Source organism: Eulemur rufifrons, chromosome 4 (assembly GCF_041146395.1).
Source record: "Eulemur rufifrons isolate Redbay chromosome 4, OSU_ERuf_1, whole genome shotgun sequence".
Lineage (NCBI taxonomy): Eukaryota > Metazoa > Chordata > Mammalia > Primates > Lemuridae > Eulemur > Eulemur rufifrons.
In genome coordinates, this window is record NC_090986.1 from 11397249 (window position 1) to 11424408 (window position 27160).

Sequence of the window (27160 nt, forward strand, 5' to 3'; positions counted from 1 at the left end):
CAAAACCTCATCTGTTTTCTTTCCTCTGGTTCTTCTGAGAAAATGCTGCACCAACTTTTCAGACATGACACAGTCAGTCATTAAGGTAACAACAGAGAAGAAGATAAACACAGTACATTTCTCTGGAAAGTTTTAACATTTAAGGAAACTCTAACAGTCTTAGCTGCTTTTAATGTCATCTTTGCGACAGGTTCTCACTTCCACCGGGAAAGTACAGAGTTAGACTCTTCCCCCAAAATTGTCCACCCTGCCCTCTTTCTATCCTCCCAAGTGCGCCCTATGGTACCAGCTCCCCCTCCCAAAAAAGGGGAGGGGGCGGTAAAAAAAGGATTTTAAACGTATACTCTGACATTCCACTTGCTTTTTGTTTACCTCCCTCATCACTCCATCAATAGTTCTTAAAGAATTTTCAGAGATACAAATTTAGTATTTGCATTGTGCTTTTGTGGAAATTTCACATAATTTATAAACTCCCAGGAGTAGATGGTATAGCACTAAGTGAAAATACGCTTGACGCTTTAAAGAAGAAACCTTGCCAGCGTAGCCCACACTCCCAGAAGGGTGATGAGGAGAAAAAACAAGCGGAAGGCTCTGGGGGAGAAAAGTTTCTCTGGGTTTTCTGTTCTGTGACTGCTGAGTGTTCTAACCTCCCTTCTTCTCATCATACTGTTAAAGGCTGCTACTTCATTTCAGGACTGGAGATGCTCTAAAACAAATAGGAAGTTCAAAAAAATTTAATCCTTTAATATTTGGGCACATCCAGGAAACACTAAATCCAAGGGACATTTCATTTTTTTTTTTTTTAACAATATAAGGCAACAAAACAATGAGCATTTATTGAGCATTTATCATGTTCGCTTGGATCTGACTCCTTTATACGTGTTTTGTTTAATGCTTATGATAACCGTTGGGATAAGTTCTTTCAGGAAGAGGAGCTGAAGCCCAGTGACATGAGGACACCTGCCCAAGGTCCCACAGCCCAGGGGCAACCTCAGGGCCCAAAGCCGAGTCTGCCCTGTCACCACTTCTGACACACTGCAAAGACATCCACACAATGCCACACTGGAGCCTCCTCAACTGCATTCTCAACGGGGTAGCAATGCCTGCTTACCAAAAAAGGGTGCGTTTTTCCTTAGTTTTAAATTGAAATGTTTAGTTAACAGTAAGCCGAAGTTAAATATTTAACTTAGAAGCACAACGGCATTTATTGTGATGCTACTAAAATGCTATTTTTCCCATTTATGGTTTTGAAAATCTTTGAACTGCTGTTTTTGAAAGAAATGATGAAATTTTTTCTAAAACATTAAGCAAAGTATTGTGTCTCCTTTAGAAGCAGAAACTAAGTCTCTGAGCTCTAGCCGTGTGCACTGTCGCCTGGCACAGCCAGTCCTCAACCCCAACACTTGGTAACTGAGACAGCCAAGCAATCTCTCCTTCCAACTCATAGGAAACAAACATTGCCTTGTCTTATAAAACTAGCAAAAAAATCTGTACATTCTGTGTGTCACTTGTTTTAATTTGTTTCAGGTAGGAAAGCTAAAACTAATGGTCTCTAATTTAATGTTTTGCCTGTAAAAACCTTGTCCTAATTTGAAACAGCGCACTTTCTCTTGTAACCTATCTAATTCGGTCTCAAGTACTTCCAGTTTTATGACTAGAGAGCAACAGGATTCCAGTAGCCTTGATAAAACTTGTGGCTACATCCCAGAACACTTGCCAGCTCCTTCAACTCACTTTCCAAAGAGTTCTAGGCTGAAGGGGAGACTTCAAAAAAGATCCTTTTCCTTTTGTAAGAACTAACCAGCATTTCAAAGACTTCTTACCAGTATTTCTCAAGGACTAATTTTGAGTAGTAATTAAAATTATCCTCATTTAATAATCAAGTGAATATTCACATTATATGATTTCATGTGATATCTGAAGGACACAGCTGTCCCCCTTCCCTTCTGTTCAGACATCTATGTGGACCAACCTGTGCTCCGTGAGGACATTCACTGCAGACGGGTGATTGGCACAATACGCGAGGTACAGGGTTTTCATCTGTGGCATCAGGTTTAAAAAGCATCCTCCAACCCTCTGCTGAGCTTCAGGCAACCTGGAGACACACAGCACAAAGGAACACAGTCATCAGTTTTATAGACAGCAGGAAAACTGGTAAGTGACAGACACGCAATACTCTAGGTAGGAAAGACCTCCCTTTGTACCCCATCTGTGAGAACAAGATGCACAAACCCCAGCATACATCTGTTTCTACATGAATCTAGCAGGGAGAAAAAAACTCCCGGAAAGAAGTGCTGCTATAACGTTCTCCTGGCAGTGTCCACACTGCCAGGACTTGTGCGCAGCACAGAGGAAAAAACCCACAAGTCCAAGTTCTTTGGACAGTGAGAAAAACAGATGTCATGGAGTCTTAAACTGTGCATAAAATAAGGAGAATTATCAAATGTGGTTACACGGTTTGTAAGGTTTTCTACCAAAGTAGCACCAAGACTGACACAAAAAAGAATGCCAAAGCTGCCTTTCCCTCTAGGTTAAAGACTGGAGGCAGAGCACACCTACCGGGTGCCTCTCCTTCCAAATCCACACCACCATGACAACCAACAGGACTGTTCAAAAAGCATAAACTCACAAGAACAAAAAGAACACAGAAAGAGAGACTAGAATCAAAACTGGAAACAGAAGAGCAGATGGGGAATGGGCAGGCCCTCCCCGGAGGCCTCAGGGCCTAGGGCAGTCAGCCCATGTGGGAGAGTCTGGTGACGTGGGAGTGTGCCCACCTGAGGGTTTCTGGGGTGAGGACACCAGCAATAACCAGAAGCAGAGCCCCCTGAGATCCCTGACCCACCTTCCCTACACACCTCTGACCACCAGATTCCCAGAATGGTAACAGGAAGGTCTGTACCTACAGCATGAGACCAGAGAAAAAGTGACAAAAAAATGTTAACCAGGGGTTCCTCAACAAGAGTCAACCGGTCTCAAGCTACGGCCAGCACTTCTAAAGTGCTTTTAGTATGCCAATCTTAATCGTAAGAAGGCACGAAAGCATCAACAACAAAATCTAATAGGAATGACAGACACGAAAGAAGGAGCAAGAAGGGGAAAGGGAGATATGACAGTTACTATTTGGGGAGCAGAAAATTATCTGAAAGAATTACAATTAATTGTAATTGAAATAACAGAAAATACTATATCCTTGAAGAAAGAAAAAGATGCCATTAAAGTAAGACATTCACAATAAAATTTAAAGAGCTTTAGGAAATTAAAAAATGACAGCAGATTGAAAAAGTCAATAGGAAGTTTAGAAAGTCAAGTTCTGAAAATATCCCAGATTAATGGGAAACACAGAGAAAACTCTAAGACCAGGGCAAGCATTCCACATCAGGATAAAACTTCCTAATACAGTAAACCAAAAAGATAAACAGATGTAAACCAAAGAAATTATCACACTAGTAAGCAGAAAGAATGAGAGACATGAGCATCAAGAGGACAGAGCTCACGAGTGTCAGCACGGGGTGGAAAGAGGCCACGTATGACAGTGCTGAAGTTCAGAAACAAAGACACAGTAACCAGGGAGTGTGAAGCACCTGTTCCATATGAGGAACAGAGAATTGGAACAGAGTGGGACCCCTTGACAACCCAGAGCTGAGAAGCCAGTGAAGTGGCCCCTGGAACAGTAGGGAAATCTCTTCCTATAACTCTGTCTCCATCTGGGTCAGAAGTGAGCAACAGCACTGCCTGCCATGCTGTCTTTCCTCAGGAAGTTCCTGGAGGATGTGCTGGACCAAAACGTGGGAGTTATGCAAAAAAAGAGGAAGACAATGCTATCCAACATCCTGGCCAGAACTCCAGGATGAGATCCAGGCCCTGCAACTGCTGCTCCCTCCAATAAGCACTCTGTCTTAGTCTCCACCTGCTGCTGTAATAAAACATCTTGTACTAGGTAATTTATAAACTACAGAGATTTACTGCTCACAGTTCTGGAAGCTCAAGGTCAAGGCACAAGCAGATTCTGTGCCTGATGAGAGCCAGGTAGGTCTCTGCTTCCAAGTCAACACCTGGCTGCATGCCCACAGGGTAGAAGGGATGTGAAGCTCCCTCAGACCTCTCAGGGGGCGCTAATCCCATTTATGAGTGCCCCACCCTCATGACCTAATCACCACCTCAAGGACCCGCCTTTTACTACCATTCAATTGGCGACTAAGTCTTAGCATATGAACTTGGGGGCAAACATTCAGACTGCAGCATACCTGGCTCCTGCTGTGCCACTGGCCTAGCAGGCCTTTCAGTGCTGAGCCCTTCCTGCTGCAGGCAGTGCCTCGGGTCATGCCTGCCCTACTTCTACCTCCAGCAAGTCTCTGGGGTGTTTCCTCTGAATTCCACACCCCCAGCAGTGAGGAGACCCACTCTGTGAATTTCTGATCCTTAATTAGCGCTGCTTTCTATCCTGAAGCTGCTAAGTATTGGCTGGACAAAGTCAAACCCGGAGACTCACTGAGTTACAAATATTAGGGAAAATCTCACGTTCAAAACACCAAGCACTCAAGACTCCCGGAAACTTGGTCTTCTCCCTGTTTTTCAACAATTGTTATTCATTCCTTATTGTTTATCAAGGCTCTAAGAGGCTGTTCCTCTTCTAATCTAAGAAAATCTCCTGAGCAGTTACCAGTATGTGCTACAATAATGACTGTGGGAGGCACAGGCACAAGGAAGCAAGACAACGCACATTCCCTTTATCTTGTCCTCCTCCAAACAATCATTCCCAGCACAGTGCTCGCTTCGGCAGCACATATACTAAAATTGGAACGATACAGAGAAGATTAGCATTCCCAGCACAGTCGGTCTTCCCTTCTATGTTCCCTTCTATGCTAGTTTTAAAAAAACATGGGCTTCAGGAAAGATGTGAAAATAAATCTCTGCTTCTAAAATGTAGATGTAAAATGTAGTTAATGTAAATAATGCACATAATAAAAATGCAAAAGGTAGATAAAAATATCCCACCCACGATTGGAGCAAAGTTTCAGAAGGCTGATCTGTATAAGAACCTCTGTAGACAGAGCGCCTGACTGATACTAAGTGCTCTCCAATTGCCAGTCCTTTCCCTCTGGGTTACTAAAGAAGGTGGACACCCACCTTCCCTATTTAAAACTCTCCCTCTCTCCACCTCTCTGCACCTGTGTCTGAGCAGGACGTCCCTACCCAGAGTGGTGAGAATAGCTCCCCAGAGAGCAAGGGACAGGCTGCCATGGCGAGGCCATGCCCAAACGCCAGCAGCTGAGGATGAGGATGGAACTCTTTCTGCAGGTAACTGCTATGAACAGATCCACACCCAGATGAGAATCTGTCCTACCTGCTTTTTCAGCCATCCTTCTTTGTCCTCCAATTCAGTAGCTACTAGCCACGTGGGACTGTTTCTATTAAAGTTAATTAGAATTAAATAATCATTTTCTCAGTTGTATTAACCTCCTTTCAAGTGCTCAATAGCCCTGTGTTGCTAGTGGCTACTGCATAAGGACAGCACACACAGAGCATTTCCATCAACACAAAAACTTCTACTGAGCAGTGTTGGTGTACCTCATCCAAGCCACGTTTCTAAACCCTGGCATGTCATGCATTTCTTATTATGCTATTTTACTGTTTAGTTCATTTATACTTAAGTGAGCTAGCATTTGTACTACTAACATTTATTTCCAAGTGAGAACTGCTAAGTGGGGTTGTCATAGCTTCAGGGATTAGCCAGAGTTCTATCTGCAGAATAAACAGTCACTGACTCAACAAATAAATTTCAACAACCATATTTATTCAGCACCATAACAAGGTACTGGAAACAAATTTAAAAAGAAATAGTCTCTATCCTAAAAGTGAAGTCAATTGAATAGAAGACAAAATATGTCACCACAATTACATGAGTTGAGAGCCTGCAGAGTAGCACAGTGCCCCTCACTCTGTAAGACAAGAGGCCCAGCAACCAAGCGCAAGTACACGTCACTGAACGACTAACAAATACCTTCTCTTTTCTTTAAGGATCCAGGCACTTAAGATACATCCATCTGGAGAATATCACACGCTGGCATCTGAGCAGGTGATGTTCACACTCAGAGACACAGTGAAATGTAATACTAGGAAGAGTCTGACTTCTAGAATGAGAGAGAACCCTGAGTGCCTAGCAGAGGGATTAAAGGTAACTGGGTAATAATGGGATGCCACAGTTGTATGAACAAGAAGAGAATGCTGCCAGAGACATGGCACAGGAAAATTACTGGGTATGCACTACCTAAAATGGGTTAAGTTATAATGGTTGCATAAACATCGCTCAGTGCTGGGCCATGTACTGTTAGGATTTCACTTCCCACCTGGTCCAATGCCACAGCTCCGATCCATTCAAAGGAGAATGTACCTAAAATATAGATCAATAGGTTTTCCTGTGTGATATTTCCACCTGATGACAATTAAGGCATACGTTAGCATGGCTTATAAACAAACAATGACTTCACTGTACAAGCTTTTCCTGTTCCTTTCTCCCATTGAGCCTAGGCGCTAGATTTTATTACCCCTCTCAGTCCCAAAACATTACTCCAAGAATTTGCTAACACTGCCACCACCAAACAACTTCACAGGTTACACAGCCCTTCCAAGCACTAACTCACTGGATGGCACCAGCAGAGGAGGCTCAGAAAGGTCAGGTGAGTCCTAAGACTTCAGCGCGGGTAACATGCACCATCCAGAAAACTGAAGTCACAGGACAAAACCATCAAACTCACAGGGATCATTGCAGAGGATGACTTAAGAATTAAAAGACAGGTTTTTGTGTTGGTTCTCTCTTGTGCTTCCAGAGGTGGTTTTTCAGAGAGTGATAATGTGCAGGGAGGGCCCCACTGGGGGCCAAAAGAGGCGAGCATCACACCAGCAGCTCCCACCCACAGCAGAGCCAGGGCTGAGACCTGATAACATGTATGGTGTCAGGATAGGTCAACTAACAGTCTGATCACAGCCACAATCATACAGCAACAGCATAGGTAAAGAGTGTGTCCAAGGGGTCTTTCTCCACTCCCAGAGTGAAAATGACTGGGTCCCAGCAAAAACATTTGAGAAACCAGAAAACTGCTAAACAATTTTCCCCATAACACATTTACTTCTATGATGTTGCTAACAAGACAAGGGAAAAGGTTCCCAGTTGTAATAAATATCAATTTCAGATGGAGACTGATATCTACATGAAGATACAACTATGCACGAGGTGAACCTCAGTGTACGCCCCCTCCTCAACAGTAGGAGGACTCTAGGACTCTTCCCTGACCCCTCTTCCGATCTGGCTCATTCCCTGGGCTGACACTTAGGTCCTGATCACCAGAGCCCCCAGGACCCCTGAGATACACCCACTGCACATGCCACTGCTTCACCACCACTTCCTAGATGTCTTAGACGACCCCCCCACCAACAGCCCAGGACTGAGGACCAGCAACTGACACTGAGTCCATGTCCAGACTCTGTGGGCAAGCCCTCCACTGGCTCCACAAGGCTGAACCCCATGAACTTGAATCATTTTCAACAAATGGGCACAGTAAACCCTAAACCACCCCCAAATTAACAAGTACTATTCCTTGTGGCTTATTAAGGATGGACCACACAGAACCAGAAGTATGTTCTATGTCTAAGCCAGTCTGACTCCAAAGTTAAATATTATCTCTAGATCACAGCACCCATGCTTGAATTATGTGGACATTTCAAAAAGATAGCTTTCAAACAAAATAAACTATATCTTCTAGTTTCAAATCTGTATTCTGATAATAACCTAAAACAAATACTACTGTTATTATGAAAATGTTACAGTAATGGTCCAAATAGTGTTTGCAAAAATGCATTTACTTATATCTTAAGATAAGCTCTATAATTAATTTTTTAACAAAATCAACATAACATTTACTTAACTAATATAACAATTATATTAAACACTTTTAAATATTCTCTTCAGTAAACTGAAGTCCTATCCTTCATGAGGCAACGAATAGGAACTCAGTCTATTGATGTCTGTAATACACTGAAAAGGAGTTTACCACTAAAATAAAATCCACACATACAGGTAGACAAAACGCAAGGAGGGCAGAGAAGGCTGTGGTGAGAACTGACACGCTCCCTGGGCCTGAAAGAGCATGGAGGATTTCCGTAACAGGACAGCAGAAGTGGATCCAAACGAAGGGAACAGCCTGGAGAGCTATGGGGAACTTACTCCCAGCCCCACCAGGGAGCTGGGGTACAGGGCAGGGGTGAGGGAGGCTGGGGTGCCAGCACCCACCTGTGGAGGGACTTCAGAAGATCACAACTTTGGAATCGGACTTCTAAATTAGCTTCTAAAAAAATTTGTTTCTGAGGTAAAATATACATATGCAATTTAGCATCTTTACCATTTTTAAGTGTACGGTTCAGTGGTAGTAAGTACACTTACATTCTTTTCTTTTTTTCCCTCCATTCCCCCACCCGCCCTCTGGTAACCACCATTCTACTCTCTGTCTTCATGAGACCCACTTTTCTAGCTCCCACCTAAATTGGCTTTTTTCAAGAAGTAAAATTCTCATGATTTTAACAGGTCCTGGTCAAGTGTCTCAGAGACCAGTTGGTGAAACAGTGCTGTGAACAAACAAACGAAGAAGGAGGTGCTGCCCAAAGTCTGTGAGTTGAGCCATTTCGGAAAGAGGCCCTGCTGGTGGAGAAGCCCACAGGCCCAGCGAGAAGGACACCTAGGAGAAGAGCTCACGGTGCACCCAGGGTTTTTAGAAAGCATGCACAGGTGGGGGTGATGAGGGGTACAAGTGGGGACAGGGGAAGGGAGGGATGCCAGTGGGTCCCTGTTGCCTCCACCAAAGGTCTCTCCAGAGACGGGCACGATAATGTTGGAAAACAAGCCAAGTGATTGAGACCTGATCCGGAGAGGCCGATTTCCGTGACACTTCAGACCTGGGATGGTGGAGATTATGCCACATATAGTAAAAGGGGAGAAGGTCTCAGGAGGGGACCTGGAGGGTGGGCAGCAAGGATGTGCCAGAGATAGCCAGACAGGACAAGGAAGTGAGGTGGCTAAAAATGCACAAGTGCCTACACTGCAACCACTCTACCTCCCAAACTACTACTTACGAACCTTCAAGCTTCCTTCATCATCCAAAACATTTCTTTCTTGAACATTTAGTCCATTTCTCTTATTTCTCTTTCACCTTCCAAGTGAAACTCTCCTGCCTTTTTTTAGTTTATGATATAGCTACAGCCTCCTGCCAAGTAATTGATTACTGTTTGATAAGAATAAGGTTAAAAATATATTTTGTTGTTTTCTACCATTCCAAATATAGGCAGACAGTCTTAGCTAGCTGGTGGTTAAAAATTGTCTCCCCTCCACTTGTTTTAGAAAAAAACAAAACATTCACATTAAAAAATAAGATCTAGAATGATGTGTAGACCGTTTGTTATATTCATTAAATTTGTGGTCCCAGCCGGACGCGGTGGCTCATACCTGTAATCCTAGCACTCTGGGAGGCCGAGGCAGGCGGATCGTTTGAGCTCAGGAGTTCAAGACCAACCTGAGCAAGAGTGAGACCCCATCTCTACTAAAAAAATAGAAAGAAATTATCTGGACAACTAAAAATATATAGCAAAAATTAGCCGGGCATGGTGGTGCATGCCTGTAGTCCCAGCTATTTGGGAGGCTGAGGCAGGAGGATCACTTGAGCCCAGGAGTTTGAGGTTGCTGTGAGCTAGGCTGACGCCACGGCACTCTAGCCTGGGCAACAGAGTGAGACTCTGTCTCAAAAAAAAAAAAAAAATGCAGTCCCCAACCCCCAGGCCACAGACTGGCACCAGTCTGAAACCTGTTAGGGACCAGGCCGCAGAGCTCTGCCATCCCCTCCCCTCTGAACCCCCGCTCCAGTCCATGGAAAAATTGTCTTCCATGAAACTTAGGAATGGTGGGGCTACACAGCAGGAGGTGGGTAGTGGGTGAGCCAGCAAAGTTTCATCTGTATTTACAGCTGCTCCTCATCTACTGCGTCACTGTCTGGGCTCTGTCTCTCCTCGCCCTTCCATGGAAAAATTGTCTTCCATGAAACTGGTCCCTAGTGCCAGAAAGGTTGGGGACCACTGCATTAAATCATTCTCTACTTCCAACCTGATTCCATGGCTAGCCAGCTGTCAAACGTCTCCAAGAACAAAGAGAAAAGAACTAAAAAGAAAGCATGGTATTCCCACCTTCCACAGAAAACTTTCCCCCAGATAACCAGTAACAAAATGTCCTGAAGCCTGAGGGTAGACAGTAAAACAAAGACTGAGAACTGGGAGGGTAAGAAAGGAGTACCCCACCTAAAGGAAAACAGAGCCTCTTTTCAAGAATATCAAGTGATTTCATTCAAAAACTGGGGCAAACCCAGTAAAGGAATGTGAGGTGAGCTTTGGGCAGAGCTGTCCAACTCTAGAACTGAACGTTTAACCCTGCCACTCCTCTGGCCGCCACTCCCAGCTCCCCTCCCAGCCTGGCCTGCGACCCCAGGCAGCCCCTGCCCTCAGATACCTTCACTCTGAGGCCAAAGCCTCCTCCTAACCTTGTATGCATGTGTGACACCAAAATTCTCTTAATCAACTTGACTCAAATCACATTTTTTAACTGTCACCAGAATAGAAGCTGAAAATCATAAATACAGCAGTTCCAACAGTTTTACAAGAAACAGCTCAAACAACAAATATGCTGAGAAATTAAGTCTCTAGAGAAGCAAATTTTTTCTCTGATCTACTATTTTCAACATCTATTTATTGAAAATTCACAGCATATTAGAATTATATAACTAAATGACTGAAGACACAAAGAATAAGACACGGTCTTCCCCTGCAACCTAACAGCAGCCATGAACCAGCACCATCATAGAGCAGCCTTTGCTACAAAAAGGGTATGTCCCCTACGGTTCCATGGGTGGTGGCTCCGTGGCTACACTTCCAGACAGCCAGAGAGTATGTTCTATTCCATGGGAGAACCATCATAGGCTCAAGTGAAATGTCAAGATGAAAAGGTGCTCCATATATCACACTGTGACATAAAGCAAAAGCAAGGAGGCTGTGCTATGAGACATTTTAATCACAACTGGGTTGTCAGAGGCTGTTATTGGTCCTGAATGTCACCAAAGCCAACAGGAGCCAAAACAGCATGAAGCACATCTGGAGGGGGAAAAGGAGGAAGAGGAGGGAGGGGGGAGGGGGAGGGTAGAAAGTGGTGTTGGCCTAGAAACGGAGGAAGGGAGGGAGTAGGGAGTGAAAAAGGAAGAGAGGGAGAGGAAGGGGACAGGGAGAGAGGAAAAGAGAAGAGAAAGAAAGGGGCAGGAAAAGGAGGGGAGGGAGGGAAGGAGGGAGGGAGAGAATAGAAGAGAGAGAGGGAGGATGGGAAGGAAAGACCCAGAATGGACTAGTGAAGGGAGTCACAGCTACCCCAAGCAACTGCTGCATACATGAAAAACTAGGTGTGTAAGTCCCGGCATAGTGCTGGACCTGGGGAAGTAGAGTGATCCAGGTGCCCCAGCTGCTTCAAGAGCTGCCCATCTGAGAGAGGGATACAGCAAATCCTGGCAACCACTGTCTACCAGCTTATACTCTGGCATCTGTACTTAACAAAGAGCCAGAGAGTTATTGGGTATCAGAAGAGTACTGAGTCATTATCAAAATAAATAAATAAAAATAAAATTCGGTACAGTAACAAGGATATTCCAAAAGAGAACTTCTTAGGTTCTATTTTCAACAGAATTAACCTGCTTTTTATCATAAAATACAAGCAAATCTCCAAGTTACTAAATGGGTTTTATTTGAAAAACTTGTTTTGAAGATAGTGTTAGATTCTCGGAATTCATTTTCCCATAGAAGCAATTTTATAAGCCACAGTTCCACATTTCCAGACCAGTGCAAAGAAAGACTCTTTAAGCCATAATGTGAAGTATCTACACAGATTATAGGGAATCGTGTATTATATGGAATTCTCCATCACTTAAAATAGTATTTCAAACGAAAACTGCATTCAAAGGCTATCCTAAGAACACGCCCCATCTCAATCCCCTACAGCTGCCCTAGCTGGAAGTGAGGCAGGGCTTGTTCTCAACAGGAGAAGGCAGCCTGGGAGACGGAGGGACCAGGCTCCCCAGAGGGCCCCACTAGGCCATCAAGGTGAGCAGAGAGCAGGTGAGAAGCAGAGCAGAGCCCATGGTGAGCGCTGCTGACTAGAGGAGTAAAACTATAACCCTGACACTCTCCCTGGGGAAGAAGAACTCTCAGAATCAGTTACTCTTTCACACTACATCGAATGGAAACAACCTGGCTCCAACTGTGAATCTACCAGTTACTAGCTTCATGACCTGGCAAGTCACTCCACCTCGTGGTGTCTTGACTTTCTTACCTTTAAAAATCTACCTCACAGGGTCATTGAAAGGACAAAATTAGTTAATACATATAAAGAACTGAGAACAGGGCCAGAAACATATTAATAATTTAATAGGCTGGGCGAGGTGGCTCATGCCTGTAATCCTAGCACTCTGGGAGGCCGAGGTGAGAGGATCACTTGAGCCCAGGAGTTTGACACCAGCCTGAGCAAGAGTGAGACCCGTCTCTACCAAAAACAAAAAAATTAGCTGGGTGTCGTGGTGTGTGCCTGTAGTCCCAGCTACTCGAGAGATTGAAGCAGGAGGATCATTTGAGCCCAAGAGGTTGTAGTGAGCTATGACAATGTCACTGCACTCCAGCCAGGGCAACAGAGCAAGATTCTGTCTCAAAAAAAAATATATATATATATATATATATAAAAAATCAGTAAATGGTAGGTCTACATAAGGAAGTTCACCTTATATAATTATTTATAAGACTCACAAAAGAAAATGTGTCTGCAAATGAAGTAATAGCTAAAATAGTACAGACATAAGATAGACAAGAGCTGCCAGTAAAATGGTATTTGAGAAACTCTCCTAATGACACTAAAGTGGTAAGAATTCTTCTTATAGTTCTCTCTTCTGGGGCCCTTTTTTTACACATCTGCAAATCACTTAATTTCCAACAATGGTAATGCCCTCAGTACCGGGCATCCTTAGAGGAAGGGCCACTGCCTGTACCACCCACCCCTGCCTCTGTTGAGGCTGAACCGTGACCTCACTGCCCAAAGCAAGCAGGCAGGCTCTCGATCCCAGCCCCAATTATACCTGTGTTTCCCTATAAACCACAGTTTAGAGAAGAGGATGACAATGAACTTTCAGTTTGTCCCATTCTTCAGTTTCTGGATATTCTGAGTTTGTAACTCTTCTACAAGCAGAAAGAAATATGAATACCATTTTAACCAGTGTTCCGTACCAACTGCCGTCTAGGCCTTTCCTTGACACTGAGCCAGAACCCACTGGGGTGCTTCCCGGGATCTCACAAGGGCCCCGGGAGGGTGGGGCCCCAGGAAGCTCTCACCACTTCAGAAGAACCAGTTGCAGTGGCAACCAGAGAAAGAGATCTCTTTTTAGGACAAAAGAATGCTTGGAAAAAGTCATATAAACTACAGAAGAGATTTAGGTGTGGAGTAATTCTTAGGGAAAAACAAACCCACAAACACAGGAGGGAGATGAATGAACACATGAGTCAGTGAACGTGCGAGCAGCGGACCCACTCCCCGTGCTGGTGAGAGCAGTGGAGAGGAGACAGAGACTCCAGGCTGCAGTGGCTTCCCTAAGGCACTAACTAGAAAACCTAATGCAAACAAAGAAATGAAGTCACTGCTACTTTCACCTTCACAAAATCACTACAAATGATTATTAGTCAGGGGCCTTTAAGGCAAAAGACATTTATTAAACACAGAAAAGAATCCCAACAAGATTAAACATCCTCCTCTCTGGCCTCTCTGCATCCTTGTGCCTTCCACCCTGCAACCCAGCCCGTTCTGCACAGAGCAGACAGTTCACTTTACATGGGAGCACTGATTATGACTGTGGTCCCAAACCCCCAGGCCGCAGACCAGTGGCCTGTTAGCAACCGGGCCACACAGCAAGAAGTGAGTGGTGGGCCAGTGAGCGAGCAAAGCTTCATCTGTACTTACAGCTGCTCCCCATGGCTCACATCATCACATAATGTCCACCTCCTGTCAGATCAGCGATGGCATTAGATTCTCATAGGACCTCAAAACCCGCTGTGAACTACATATTCAAGGGATCTAGGTTGCACGCGTCTCATGAGAATCTAAAGCCTGATGATCTGAGGTGGAGTGGAGGTGGTGATGCTAGCATTGGGGAGTGGCTGCAAATACAGATTATCATTAGCAGAGGTTTGACTGCACAATAAACATAATGTGCTTGAATTACCCCGAAACCACTCCCCAACCACCCGGTCCGTGGAAAAACTGTCTTCCATGAAATCAGTCCCTGCTGCCAAAAAGGTTGGGATGTCTGGATTATGGCACCGCCAAGCTTAAAATCCATCCCCAGTGGCTTCCAACCACTCTTACAGAAGGTCCCAGGACAGGGTCTGGCCTGCCCTCTGGGCGCAGACTGTTCCCTGCTCCCTGCTCACAGGGCCCAGCCACAGCAGACGCCCAGCTGGGGCCCTCCTGAGGGAGCACATTAAATATACTGGGTCTTTGTCCCTGGTTCCTGGCACAGAGCTCCTAAAACCCTTTAAATTTCATGAGTGAAAAATATGCTTACAGTGAATGAACAAATACATAATTTTAGCAGAAAAGCAGAAGGTACAACAAAGAAATAGAAAGTCTAAAATTGAAAAAAAAAAAAACAATTTCTCAAACTAAAAAATCACTGCATGGGGACAACAGAGGAAAGAGGCAGGCAGGGAACTTGAAGACAAAGCAACAGATATCATTCAATCTGAAGAAAAGGAAGGAGAAATAGAATGGAAACAAAAAAAAAAGAACAGAGCTCGAGGGAGGGTGGGACATCATCAAAAGGTCTAAGTACGTATAACTGGAGCCCCAGAAGGAGAGCAGAAAGAATAGAACAGAAAAATATTTGAAAAAATAATGACCAAAACTTTTCCAAATTTGGTAAAAGACACAAATTTATAGGTCCAAGAAGTCAGAAAACCACACTCAGGATAATCACTGTCAAAATGCTAAAAACCAAAATTCAAGGCAAAATCTAGAAAGCAGTCAGGTGAACAGCTATGGAAACCATGCCAATCAGAACATAACGAAGGCCGTCGCTAGACTGACTGCTGGACCCAGCAAAGGCCACAGACAGTGGGCAAAATCCTTCGAGTGCTGAAGCCAATTCACCCAAAATTCAGTATCCAACAAAAAAAAAAAAAAAGAAAGAAAAAAAAAGTCAGGAATGAGGGCAAGATAAGACATTTTCAGATAAACAAAATCTGAGAGAATTTATCAACACACCTGAATTATTTTTAAAAATCTTAGTTCCTCAGCCTGAAGGAAAATGGCGCCAGATAGAAACTTGAGTTTTCAGGAAGGAAGAAAGGCACTGTACGTGGTAACTATTGAGAAAATGTAAATGTGGGCTACACACGGGAGAAGGAGACTTCCCAACACAGAAAGCTGGGGAGTGATGGAGAGGTTCCGGCTGGGTCGGAGTCCCAAGGGCAAGAAAGCACGGCTTACCTGAGGGTCAGCAGACCATCTATAAAAAGCCAAGCAGTAAATTATTCTGGGCGTGTGAGCCAGACAGGTTTCTATCACAACTACAATGCTGCTGCTGCTGCTGCTGCTATAGTGCAAACGCAGCCGTCAACATCACACAAACGATGGCACGTCCCAGGAAAACTATTTACACAAACAGCCCACAGGAGGGATGTGACCTATAGGCCGTAGTTTGCCAACTCCTGGGTCTAACCAACAGGCAGCTTTGAAAGGTGCTGCTGGAAATCTAGGAATTGCATCTGCAGCAGAAACAAGGCAACCAAAGGAAATGAACACGAAACTACTATATACACGTGGCATCTGGTTAGCCATAAAGTGGTACAGAACAAAGAGATGAAACTAACAGTCCCAAAAATGGAAAGATAAAAACTTTCAGAATATTCATGATAAGGCAGAGAAGGGAAATAGTTGATAAGAAAAGCTAGTCTCATACATTCCATTTCGTCACAGAACTCCAACACCTGGTATGCATGTGGCATGAATTTGAGGAACTTGATCAAAATAATATGTAAGCCATCCCAAATTCAGAGATAACATACAGACTGAAGCCTTATTAGATGTCTGACATCAAGCCTATTATTAATACTTTACCACCCTTTAATTCAGTTTTTGAATCAGTAAAGAGAGTACAATAATTCACAGTGCTGCTATAGTGCCCAGCAGTGGTACTGCAAAATGTACTTTTTATGCATCCTATATTACTTTATTTAGACTATATTATCCACAGCCAGTGAGAAAAACAGAGGCAAACATTTACTTCCATTTTGTGCACAATATGGCCCTTTGCAAAGACCTCAAATTGCCAGCAAATGACCTTCATTCACCAAAAGCAAAGTGATTCCCAAACTACTCTTTCATGGTAATGTAAGTAATCTACTTTATGCAAAATTAAAATGCTGCAAAAGGAAAAAGAATATGAATTTCTCTTTGAAAGCCAGTATTTAGTTTCTCTAGCATTCAGCTTTCCTTGCCATAGCATCCATTATGAAGGATTGACAAAACCTTGAAGCCTAGCCAAAGAGCTAAGGGAACAAGCCTATTTTCATCATGGCAAACTGTCACCAATTTAAAGAACTAGTGGAACAAAAGGCAGGCTACTCCCTCACCACTGACAAGATTTAAAAAGACACGGCTGGAGGGGAAACCGGAGACCAACCAAAATTTAAGAGAAAGAAGTGTTCTGGTCCTTCTGGTAGTTATAGAAATAAAAATCAAAGAAAATTTAAAAATAAAATATGTCACCTTCCTTTATCAAATCCACAAGTAAAAAAATATCAAATATCACCTGGTGGACTAAAACCTAAAACTTTTCATGTGCATTACTGTTTTAAGTCACCCAATACCTAGCAGGCACTTGGTAAGTGTCCTTTAATGTCTGATGTAAATAAAGAATTTAAATAGGCACACAGAAAAAAATGACAGCTGATCATCTGGTACATGCCTCCACCCTTGCAAAAGAAAATGCTGGAAAAGTGACAAAACCTAAGCCATCAGCACAGCACGTTATATGTATTTCAAGAAGCAGTTCATTTCTTCATTTCCTCAAAGACATCCCTCTGCAGCACACAGGGCACGTGAGGAGCTGAGTCGCATGTCACCTCTACGCTCTGCAAAGCGCATTTCCTTTCTCTTGCAGAGGTTCTTCATCCCAACTCTTCCTCCTTGGAATGCTTTAAAAATTACCTGTAAAGTCTTCACCCTTTCCCTGAAGGTCCCTGCTATAAACAGGAGACAGTCTAAAATACAGCTATTACTATAAAAGTTGATCTACCTGAAAGATTTAAAATAACCTAGTTTGCATCTTTAGAAATGTGAACTCTAAAATTATGTTGAACTTGATCCTTTAAATACCAACTACAGTGACCCAGGGACTGCAAAGTTTTAGCATCTTACTTACTTGGTGCATTCTTCTAAGGACTGTACGAGCATTTGCTGGAAAGAACATATTTCTTCTAGATTTCCCATTAAATATGAAGTGTTTGCTGAACTTAACCTAGAGTCAAGAAAAACAACAGTAAAAATATGCAAACAGTTTTACTTATAGTCTTCTCCTCTGCCATCCAACGCCCTATTAAAGTCTTAATGTAATAAACAAATCTGCTTAAGTCAAATTAAACTGGTACACTGAATTCTGTTCCATATTTCACCCTCTATTTTCTGAAAATACAAGAGAACAGCCTACAGTGAAGACTATTTTACAATTAATGCAATTTATCATCTAACTTACTTCTCACTGGTCTGCAGTGGCCGCAGATAGGTTGAAAGCACAGTCTGAAGTTCTTTAGAATATTCATTTTCTGTTTCTAAAATATTCTGTAGCACCTACAATAAATGATGAATAAGTGTTATTTGACATTTCAAGTGTTACTAAACACTAAGATTTATAAACTTTGGAAAGTTCATCACCATTGTTCAGTTCATACTGTTGTTTCCATGTAATACTAATGTGTTTAATATCATAATTCCCGTGATTAACTATTAAATCCATGTATTACTACTACAAAGGCCACACAACTGACTTCATTTTACTGCCAACCACATCTGACATAGGTATACTCAGAACAAGGCTAGAATGAATTCCATTACCAGGTAAGTAATGCCAAGTCTATTCATTTATTTTCATTTATTTATTTTTTTTAGCTCACTGCTGATGAAAGGCTGAGCTAAGGCTATTCAGACAAAAAGGAGAAACCACAGATAATCACAACAGCATGGATGAATCTCTACAACGTTGCTTTGTGCAAAAGAAGCCATTCCCCAAAAGTACATCCTGCATAATTCCATTTATGCTAAGTCCAAGAGCAGGCAGAGCTTATGTATGGTGACAGAAATCAGAGAAGAGGTGGCAGGGGTCGGAGGGACAGTGGGAAAGGGGCAGAAGATACATTTCTGGAATGATAAGTTCTGTGTTTTGATTTGGGTAGTGGTTACACAACTTACACATTTGTCAAAGCTCATTAAACTGTACCTTTAAAATCTATGCACTTTAATGTATGTGAAGTATATCTCTATTAAAAAAACAAACTATTCTTTAGATTGCATCTAAAAAAACTGAAATCAATTTCTGGGAACTGAAGACTTTTTCATTAAAGAATATGATAGTCTCAGATCGTCCTACATACTATATGTATTAAAAATTAAGGGTTTATCAATCAATCATTAAATAACCACTACTTTATTTAAAGATAGCAGAATAAAGTATAATCTTAAAATTAAAATGTTTCCTGATATCCTGTATTGGTGTGGCAAATTTAGCCAAAATTAGTTAAGTCCTAAAAACTGACGGATAAATATAAAGTACAAAACATCTGGAATAAAACACGAACACTTTCCACTGGCAATCGCTGACGGCAAAGGCACCACACAGGGCAGGACAAGAAGGCACCTGGGTTTCCAGTGAAAGCCCAGATGTGGAGCGCAGGTATGAAAAGGACTCTGGTGCACTGGGTGCCCAACTACCAGGACAGGATACTCATCTCACTCCTGTACCGAGCCAGGTGCTCTGCACCTGCTTTCTCCAATCCTCGCAAAAACATTTCCGTTAAGAGAGGTTAACTTAGCCCAAATCAAACAGCTGGTGAGTAGCAGAGCCAGAGTGGCCCTAGGTCCTTCTGTTGTGGCACCCCTCACTCGGCCTTCTCTAGGGGTGAGGCCGAGGACAGGAGCCAGGGCCCCACAGCACCTGACACAAGTGCACAGAGTGAGATCCTTCCCTCAGCTCCTTTTCCCTTCCCGCTGTTACGAGCCAGGACTCTCTAAGTCAGAAAATCGTATCACATATGTCTTCTGTGCATTGGCTACATGCTGTTTGTCTTCCAAAGCTATCCAAAATATTCCAAATTAATCATAGAAATGAAACTGTACAGAATAAAGATATTAAACATGCTCAGTTTTCTCCTCCAAATGTAAATTTAAACACTTAAGAAAAAAGTCATCAAGTTGAATTTAAATTTTAGCCTTAAATACAACATGGACTGTTACTCTGTTCACTGCTGTTTACTGTAAACTCTGAGAGATTACAGTCATTCATGAGGATCTGCAAACTTGATTAAATAACTTACATACTAAACTATTTCAGATGAAAAAAACCAGAGGCTCCTCCCTGAGAGACACTGAACTCTGGCTCTTCCCTGAATGGGGCTGTTCATGGGCCCCGGACGCTGGGGTGAGCCAGAGGAGGAGGGGCCCCGGGGAGCTCACTCCTTTGTGGGGAAATGTGGATGCTGATCCCATAATCACAATGCCTTCCCTCTAAGAAACACTTGCTGAGCACAAACATCAGAGGCCTGGTGGAAAGAGGACACACCGTGACACCAGCCACTGCCTCCTCAGAAGCTTTAAACCAAATCTGATCATTCAAAAATAACGGGAGAAGCAAGCCAAGCATAAGGGGACCTTGAACTAAAAGAAAAAGAATAAATAAAAATAAAATCTGTCACAGATGTGTAAGAAGAAAAGTTCTTCTGCAATGTTAAAACAAAGAGAAGAAACATGATTTAGTTTATTAATTACAAATATCAAATATCTACTAAGCAACAATGCTTAACGCATGCTTGAAAACCTATACACCTACTTTTTCAAACAGAAAAATCTTCCTATGTGTATGGAAAGAAAATAACCACTAGAAACCACCGCTCATATGGATATGCGCAGAATAAAACTAAATGACATTTCCTCAGTCGTAGCACTAAGCACAGTATGCAGATATAAAAGTTTCCCATAAGAAGGTACCAGAAACAATTCTAAAGAACTCTCTGCCAAAAAGCTACATTCATTAAAACAGTTAAGTTGGTTAATTTCAACTACTAGTCTTAAACACTATTTTCAAATATGTGCTAAAAATTTCTATTAAATATAATGCTCCCAACCAAGTAATGGTCACATACAGCTTTTCAACAAACACACAGCCAGGCTGCTCCCTGGCTCAAGCTTGCACGACCGTCCCCTCTGCCGGGAGGCTACTCGCCTTCCTGACCTCGGCAGCACATCCGTGGGTGCCAGTCATCACCTTTCTTCCCCGCCTGGCCTTCTGCACGCTCTGGCTGCTGCAGGACCCCATGAGACCTCCCAGCCTGGCCACCGCAGCTCCATCACACAAAGGCTGGGAAGCCAGGGAACGTGGGCTGTTTTCAGGGGAAAGGCAGCCTTTGCAATCCACAACACTGAAAGCCCAGAGAGCTGAGCTCAGCCGGCGAGAGCTTCCTGAGTCCCAAGGCGGAGAGTCAAGTCCGCCAAACAATGGTGCCACTCAGGGGGTGGGCAGCATTGGTCACGCCACGCTGACAATCCCTACACTGTCAGCCTTAAAGAAAAGCAGGACAAAAAGGACTGGCTTTTTTACCTCGCAGGCACACAGGCACTTACTTTATTAGTAGTATCATTAAAGGAGTACTTATTATCTCTGATTTTACAAACGGGTTACAACTTTCACCACAAATTTTGGTAGATATTACATGTTTTATTTTATATATCATCAATACTTCTTTAAAAATTAATAACTCATTTATATACAAAAGAACAAATAATATTACATAATTATTTTAGATTCCATCCCAGATAAAAGATTATCATCATAACCTTAAACTGAATTTCCACAACATAATCCTAACGTATAAGCACAAGAGGAAAAACTAAACAGTGGCACAACTATATCCTAATCCCTCTTCCACCCTCCCTGCCCACCACCTCCTAAAGCCTCTTCCACCCTCCCTGCCCACCACCATCCTAAACTCTCTTCCACCTCCCTGCCCACCACCATCCTAAACTCTCTTCCACCTCCCTGCCCACCACCATCCTAAACCCTCTTCCACCCTCCCTACCCACCACCATCCTAACCTCTATTCCACCCTCCCTGCTCACAACTACCTTAAATCCTCTTCCACCCTCCCTGCACACCACCATCCTAAAGCCTGTTCCTCCCTCCCTGCCCACCACCATCCTAAACCCTCTTCCACCCCTGCTGCCTACCACCATCCTAAACCCTCTTCCACCTGCCCTGCCCATCACCACAAAGGAAAAATACCATCGTGTATCAATGTTTACTTTTCACTCCAGTCTATTTAAACTTTAAGAATTTAAATTTCCAAAAAGTGAATTATAACACAGGACTTCACCACAATTCAATCTCTAATAAACAGCTGGCTACAGGGAAGGGAAAGGAAAGGAAGGAAGGGGTGTTGATGAAAGCAATCCCCGAAGCCCCTGCTAGCTCCATAAATCCATAGCTCACAACAACATGACATACAGTAGTCAGTGACCTGTCCCCCCGTTACCAATTAAAATAGTTTCTTGATTTCTGCCTGTCCTCAATAACTACTCAATACTTAATAACTACTTAATGACATTAATGGTCAAAAAAGAGTTTGGAGGTCTATGTATATGTTTCTAACATTGCATCTTCGGAAGAAATTATGTTATTATAGTATTTTTAAATTTGAGAATTCACAGGGTCTTGGAATATGTTTCTTCCAAATGTTAGAAGTTTACTAGACAATAGCTACTGCTGTTCCACTGTGATATGAGTCACAGAAGGAAGCTGACATTAGCAAATATACATTTTTGTACACAACAGATGGTGACATGTAAACACCTGGGCCTTTGGAGCCAGGCAGACCTAGGCTCAAATCCTGGCTCTGCCACTTACTACTTGTGACTAGACAAGTCTACTGGTCTGTTTCCTGTTTTTACAAAAAGGGATTTTAGTGGGTTGACAGTTATTCAAGTATTAGTCCCTGATTAAGGTAGGAAGGAATCTTACTCAGCACCTAGTACAACCTTCCAACACAAATCTGGAATCCTATTTGGAGCTGCTGCTTGAGTGAATCCTTTAGTGAGGAGGTAATTATTTCACAAGACAGCCTTTCCCACGAGTAAACAATTATTCATTCATTCAACAAACACTTAGCTCTTACTAAGTGTTGGGCTCCTGCTACTAACTGAAAACCTTAATCTACATAATCTTAGTCTATGTGAAACAAGGAAAATTATATAAAAAGCAATGGGGAACAAACTTTGTTAGAGAAGCCAGCAGACATCTCACTGCCCATATCAAATATGGGTGAGATACAAGAAATGAGAGATCCACGCGGCAATCAAGCTGCATACCTCTCCCCAATTTCCTAAGGGACCTAATAATTAACCTCATCCACCTACAGGGCCCAAGCAGAGACTTTGGCTGTCACAGTATTTAAAAGGAATCTTGGGTTAAGGTAGAGAAAAGTCAAGGGAAAAGCAGAAGATAAAAAGATGAAGCAAAATCAGGGTTTACGATTACTGCTGATGGATGGAGACAGATGTCCTGTCACCAGAGGGGCTCAGTTTTTCCTCCTTGGCCTCACATCCAGAGGCCGCAGGAAACTAAAGCAGCAGGGAAGGAAAAAACAGGTGCGGTCTTTCTCTAGACCACAGGAAAAGTCTGTGGAAGTGTGCAACGGCATTTGACTATAAAAACATGTCTGTTTTGTACATTTATGGATTAAAACTAATGACTGCTACCTATTACATCATATTTGCAACAGTTCAAAGGAAAAAGTGATACCACCTTTCTGTGATATTTGGCACAAGTGGAAGAACTACCTCTTGTCTCCATACATAAAGAGTATGAACATAATGCACTAAATAAAAGTGGAAGGCCACAAAATAAAGCCATAGTGTGTCATTGAACATGGAAGGCCATAAGACCTGTATCTTACAGGGTCAGCAGATGGAAGGCACGCCTCATCCCCCACAAGCGGTGACTCAACAATGTCATTCTCTCCAGGGCTGGGCATCCAAGCCCTTTCTTTGATTCCTACTGGGAAAGATGCCTGTCCCCAGGCCATGGGTGCAACAAATGTGTTTCCACGGGCAAATCCGCCAAACTTGGGGCCTACCACAACACAAACATGCCTCCTTTAACTGTATGATCATGCCACTCTGGCTACAGCTCTCACAGGTCATCCTCAAAAGCCACTGGGATACCTGTTTGCAAACAGAATGGTGTGGTGGCCTTGTGGATGCGTTCTGCTCCCAATGCCCCAAATACTTTTCACGATAACCACGGACACCCCTAAGTGTCCAACACCTTGCTAGGCACCTTAAGGCCAATCCCTAATCCTCTTAACAATACTACAAGGCCAAGGGCAGCACTACCACCTCATCTTGCAAATGTTGTAACTGCTCAGGCAGCTAAGAGGCTCACCTCCCAGATACCTGCTGCTAGGAAGCAAAGACAACTAAACATAAAGCCTTCCACAGTACCAAGCAACCCTGACTTTAGCTGAGCTACCTACAACAAGGGCACCCTAAGATACTGCTAACAGACTGATTTGTTCATCTTCTTCCTTCCACTGTCACTCTGCAAGCACACAAAATAAAGTGTGCCTGCTGTGTTCCACAAGCACTTCCTCACGGGCCTCTAAGGCCTCTGCTTCCATCTCCAGCATATTCCACATTCTGGTGCCAAAGACTCCTCCAAAATCACTTTTGCTTACATTAGTAAGACGCTATTAACAAAATTCTGCCACTCAAAAGAAACCATCCCCTAGCACAGTGCCTTCTACTTTCCATGTCAACTCTTTAATATCATTAGATATTATCTAAGTCATTTTATAATCTGCTTATTGCACTTAGCATGAAAACATATATATTTGATATTTTTAAAGGCTCTTGTACATTTTAATAATTACAAATGCACATAGCACTGATCGCTTAATCATTCTGGTACTATTGTTTATTCAAGTTGCTTGTAATTTATTACTATAACAAATAATCCTCTGAAAACACCTTTACACAAACATCTTTGAATACATTTCAGGTATTTCTTAGGAGTAGATTTTAAGAAGTAGAAGCTCTTTATTAGAATAAAGGGCTTGAAAATTTTCAGAATTTTATAGATAGCTGCTGTATTACTTTTTAGAAACTCTCTATGGATTTACATTTACACCATTAGGACCGCAGATTTTCTCTTCAAATCTCTGCTCTCTGGATATATAAAATATTGCTATCAAGTTTTTTATAGTAAATTTAACTATTTTTGCAAAGCCATTAGTATTTACCCTTTTCTAAATTGCTCACATCCTTTCTCATTTACCTATTAATCTTAATGCATTTGTCTTAATGAGCTTTAGACATTAAGAATAACCTTGTACCTGTTACAAACAATGTCCCAACCTGTAATTGTAACTTGTAACTTATAATTTGATTTGTATTGTTTGAAGGCAAAGAAAATTATTAAACTTTTAAGTATGTAGCCTAAAAGATTTTGATCTTTTTTTCTTTATGATTTCCATGGCCTTTGAAGCTTTAAAAAGTAAACCTCCCCACACCTTCTAACGCTTCTAATGTACTCCCTTGCCACACGCAGATCCACCAGCAGAGAGTGGAACCTAGGTGGTTAAAGGAGTTTAGGCACAATCTTTCATTAATCTGGCTGAATACTGAACTATGCTGCCCAACTGTGGATCCTAGGAAGGGAGATTTAAAAATAAAAATGAGAATTAAACAAACAAGACATAGCAACTGTGGGGAAGTCCAACTGCACAATCAGTCCAGGTAAGTCACAAAACAAATGAATAGCAGCAACAACAAATCCTAGGTGTGCAGAGCTCAGCATCCAGAGTTGCTAAAACAGATCTTCTAAAATGCCTCATTTTCAATTTAAAAAATTATGAGACATGCAAAGAAACAAAGTGTGACCCCCCCCCCACACACACATACATAAATAAATAGGCAATCAATGGAAACTGTGTTGAGGGACTCAGATATTGAACAAAGGCTTCAAAGCAGCTGTTATAAATATGTTCAAAGAACTAAAAGAAGCTACGCTTAAAGAATTAAAGTATGAAGACAATGACTAAAATACTATCTACATTTGACTTGAAAAATAATCAAATAGAAATTCTGAATTGAAAGGTATAATAATTGAAATGAAAAATTCACAAGAAGGGCTCAACAGAAGATTTGAGCTGGTAAAGGAAAGAATCAGCAAACATGAAGAGAGATCAATAGACATTATCATTAGGGACAGAAAGAAAAAATGAAGACAATGAACAGAGCCTTAAGAGTCCTACGGGACACCATCACGTTTACCAACATATGCACATCCAGAAGGCAAAGAGAGAAACCGATAATGAATGTTCCAAGATGACGGTCATAAATTACTAAGAGTTACTTTTTACTTCCCAGTGTTTTTTGGTTTGTCTTAACCATTGTACAATAGCAGAAAGACACATAACTATACTCACTCAAACCTGCCTCCTCATTGTCTCTTAATTTCAAAATCTTTGTATCGCTATACTGATCTCAAGTTGAAACTTCAGTCATTCACGTAACTTTTCCTAACACCATCAGTCCACATTGATCTTACCTCTTAGAAAGTTTTCTTATCTCTCTGTAAGATTAAAAATACCTATGCCTCATAGTTTTCTGTGAAAACAAAACTACAAAAGGGCGTACAAAATGCGTAACACATTATCTATTGTATTTTGTTATATGGGGGTACTCTGTTCTATATTTTTATTTTTCTGTACAATGTATGAATACAAAATTCAGGAAAGCTGAAATTGATTCCTGGGTTAGTCACTAACCAGTGTGTGATCTTGAACAAATCATTTAACCTCTAGGGCTGTTTTCTCTACTGTAAAATGAGACTGCTATACCAAAAGATGATTCCCTATGATTTCTATGAATGTATTTCTGTAACACAACTGCAACTTTGCCATGTACTGTTTACTAATACAGCTTTATATAAACAAAAATTTATATTTAGATTTAGATAAGATTCTGAGGTCAAAGTGTTTTCCCATCATTCTGCATAGAAGAGCTGGTGGACACAAAGAAAAAAATCTGTATGACATAGGCTACTCTCTCTATATAAGGACAGTGAGAGAAGGAAAACTAAAAAAGTGCTGACTATGCTTCAATCTGAAGAGCAGTACAGAATATTTAATGCAAAGAAAAACAAACCACCAAGATTTCTACAGAAGCATGGTTGCCTAGTTTTACAAAGTATCTAATGGAAGAAAGATTGATGGAGAAACTAAAGAAATGCTGTTGGGACAACTTTAGAGGCCACTAACTTATTTCTTCTAACACAATTATTTGGACGTGAACTACAACAGAAGTAAAGTAACTCTGTCTTTGCTACATCACTGTGGATTATGACTGCTTTATTCACACATGAAGCCCTCCCCAGAAAAGCAATGTCTCACACAAGAATGCAAGGGGAAAAGGCAGCTCCAGGAGTTAAAACTTCAGTTTTCCTACTGTGAGACTCATAAAAGTCTTTTCTTGTTTTTGTTTGTAGCCATGTACATAAAACCACACATGTACCACATTACATTCTAAAAAGCAAAGAAGTAACTAGACCACGTCCCAGGAGCAAACAATCCCAGGAGGAAAAGGCATGAGACAGTGCAGAGAGCTAAGAGCACAATAAAAGTCCGCCAGCACACGGAACTTTAGGTCAGCAGACATTCCACAAGGAGTCTGATGCTCTGAAAGCTGACAGAGTCGAGGTGGAAGTCAGAGTCCAAATAATCA

General features: G+C 42.1%; 1 protein-coding gene and 1 pseudogene across 5 annotated transcripts in view; one reads left to right on the forward strand and one right to left on the reverse strand.

The window, feature by feature from the left end:
* ARHGEF7 (Rho guanine nucleotide exchange factor 7) overlaps positions 1-27160 on the reverse strand; it is a 160209-nt gene that overhangs the window by 33897 nt on the left and 99152 nt on the right. For 4 of the 5 annotated variants that reach the window (XM_069467566.1, XM_069467565.1, XM_069467568.1 and 1 more), the window contains 3 exons: positions 17868-17962; positions 17538-17633; positions 1973-2095 (listed from right to left, as the gene is read on the reverse strand). In XM_069467566.1, coding sequence (XP_069323667.1) covers positions 1973-2095; positions 17538-17633; positions 17868-17962 — 314 coding nt within the window. Of the gene's footprint in view, positions 1-1972; positions 2096-17537; positions 17634-17867; positions 17963-20648; positions 20700-27160 lie in introns of those variants that run through there. The other variant, XM_069467569.1, reaches the window with a different exon arrangement.
* Positions 4768-4834, forward strand: LOC138383082 (U6 spliceosomal RNA; annotated as a pseudogene).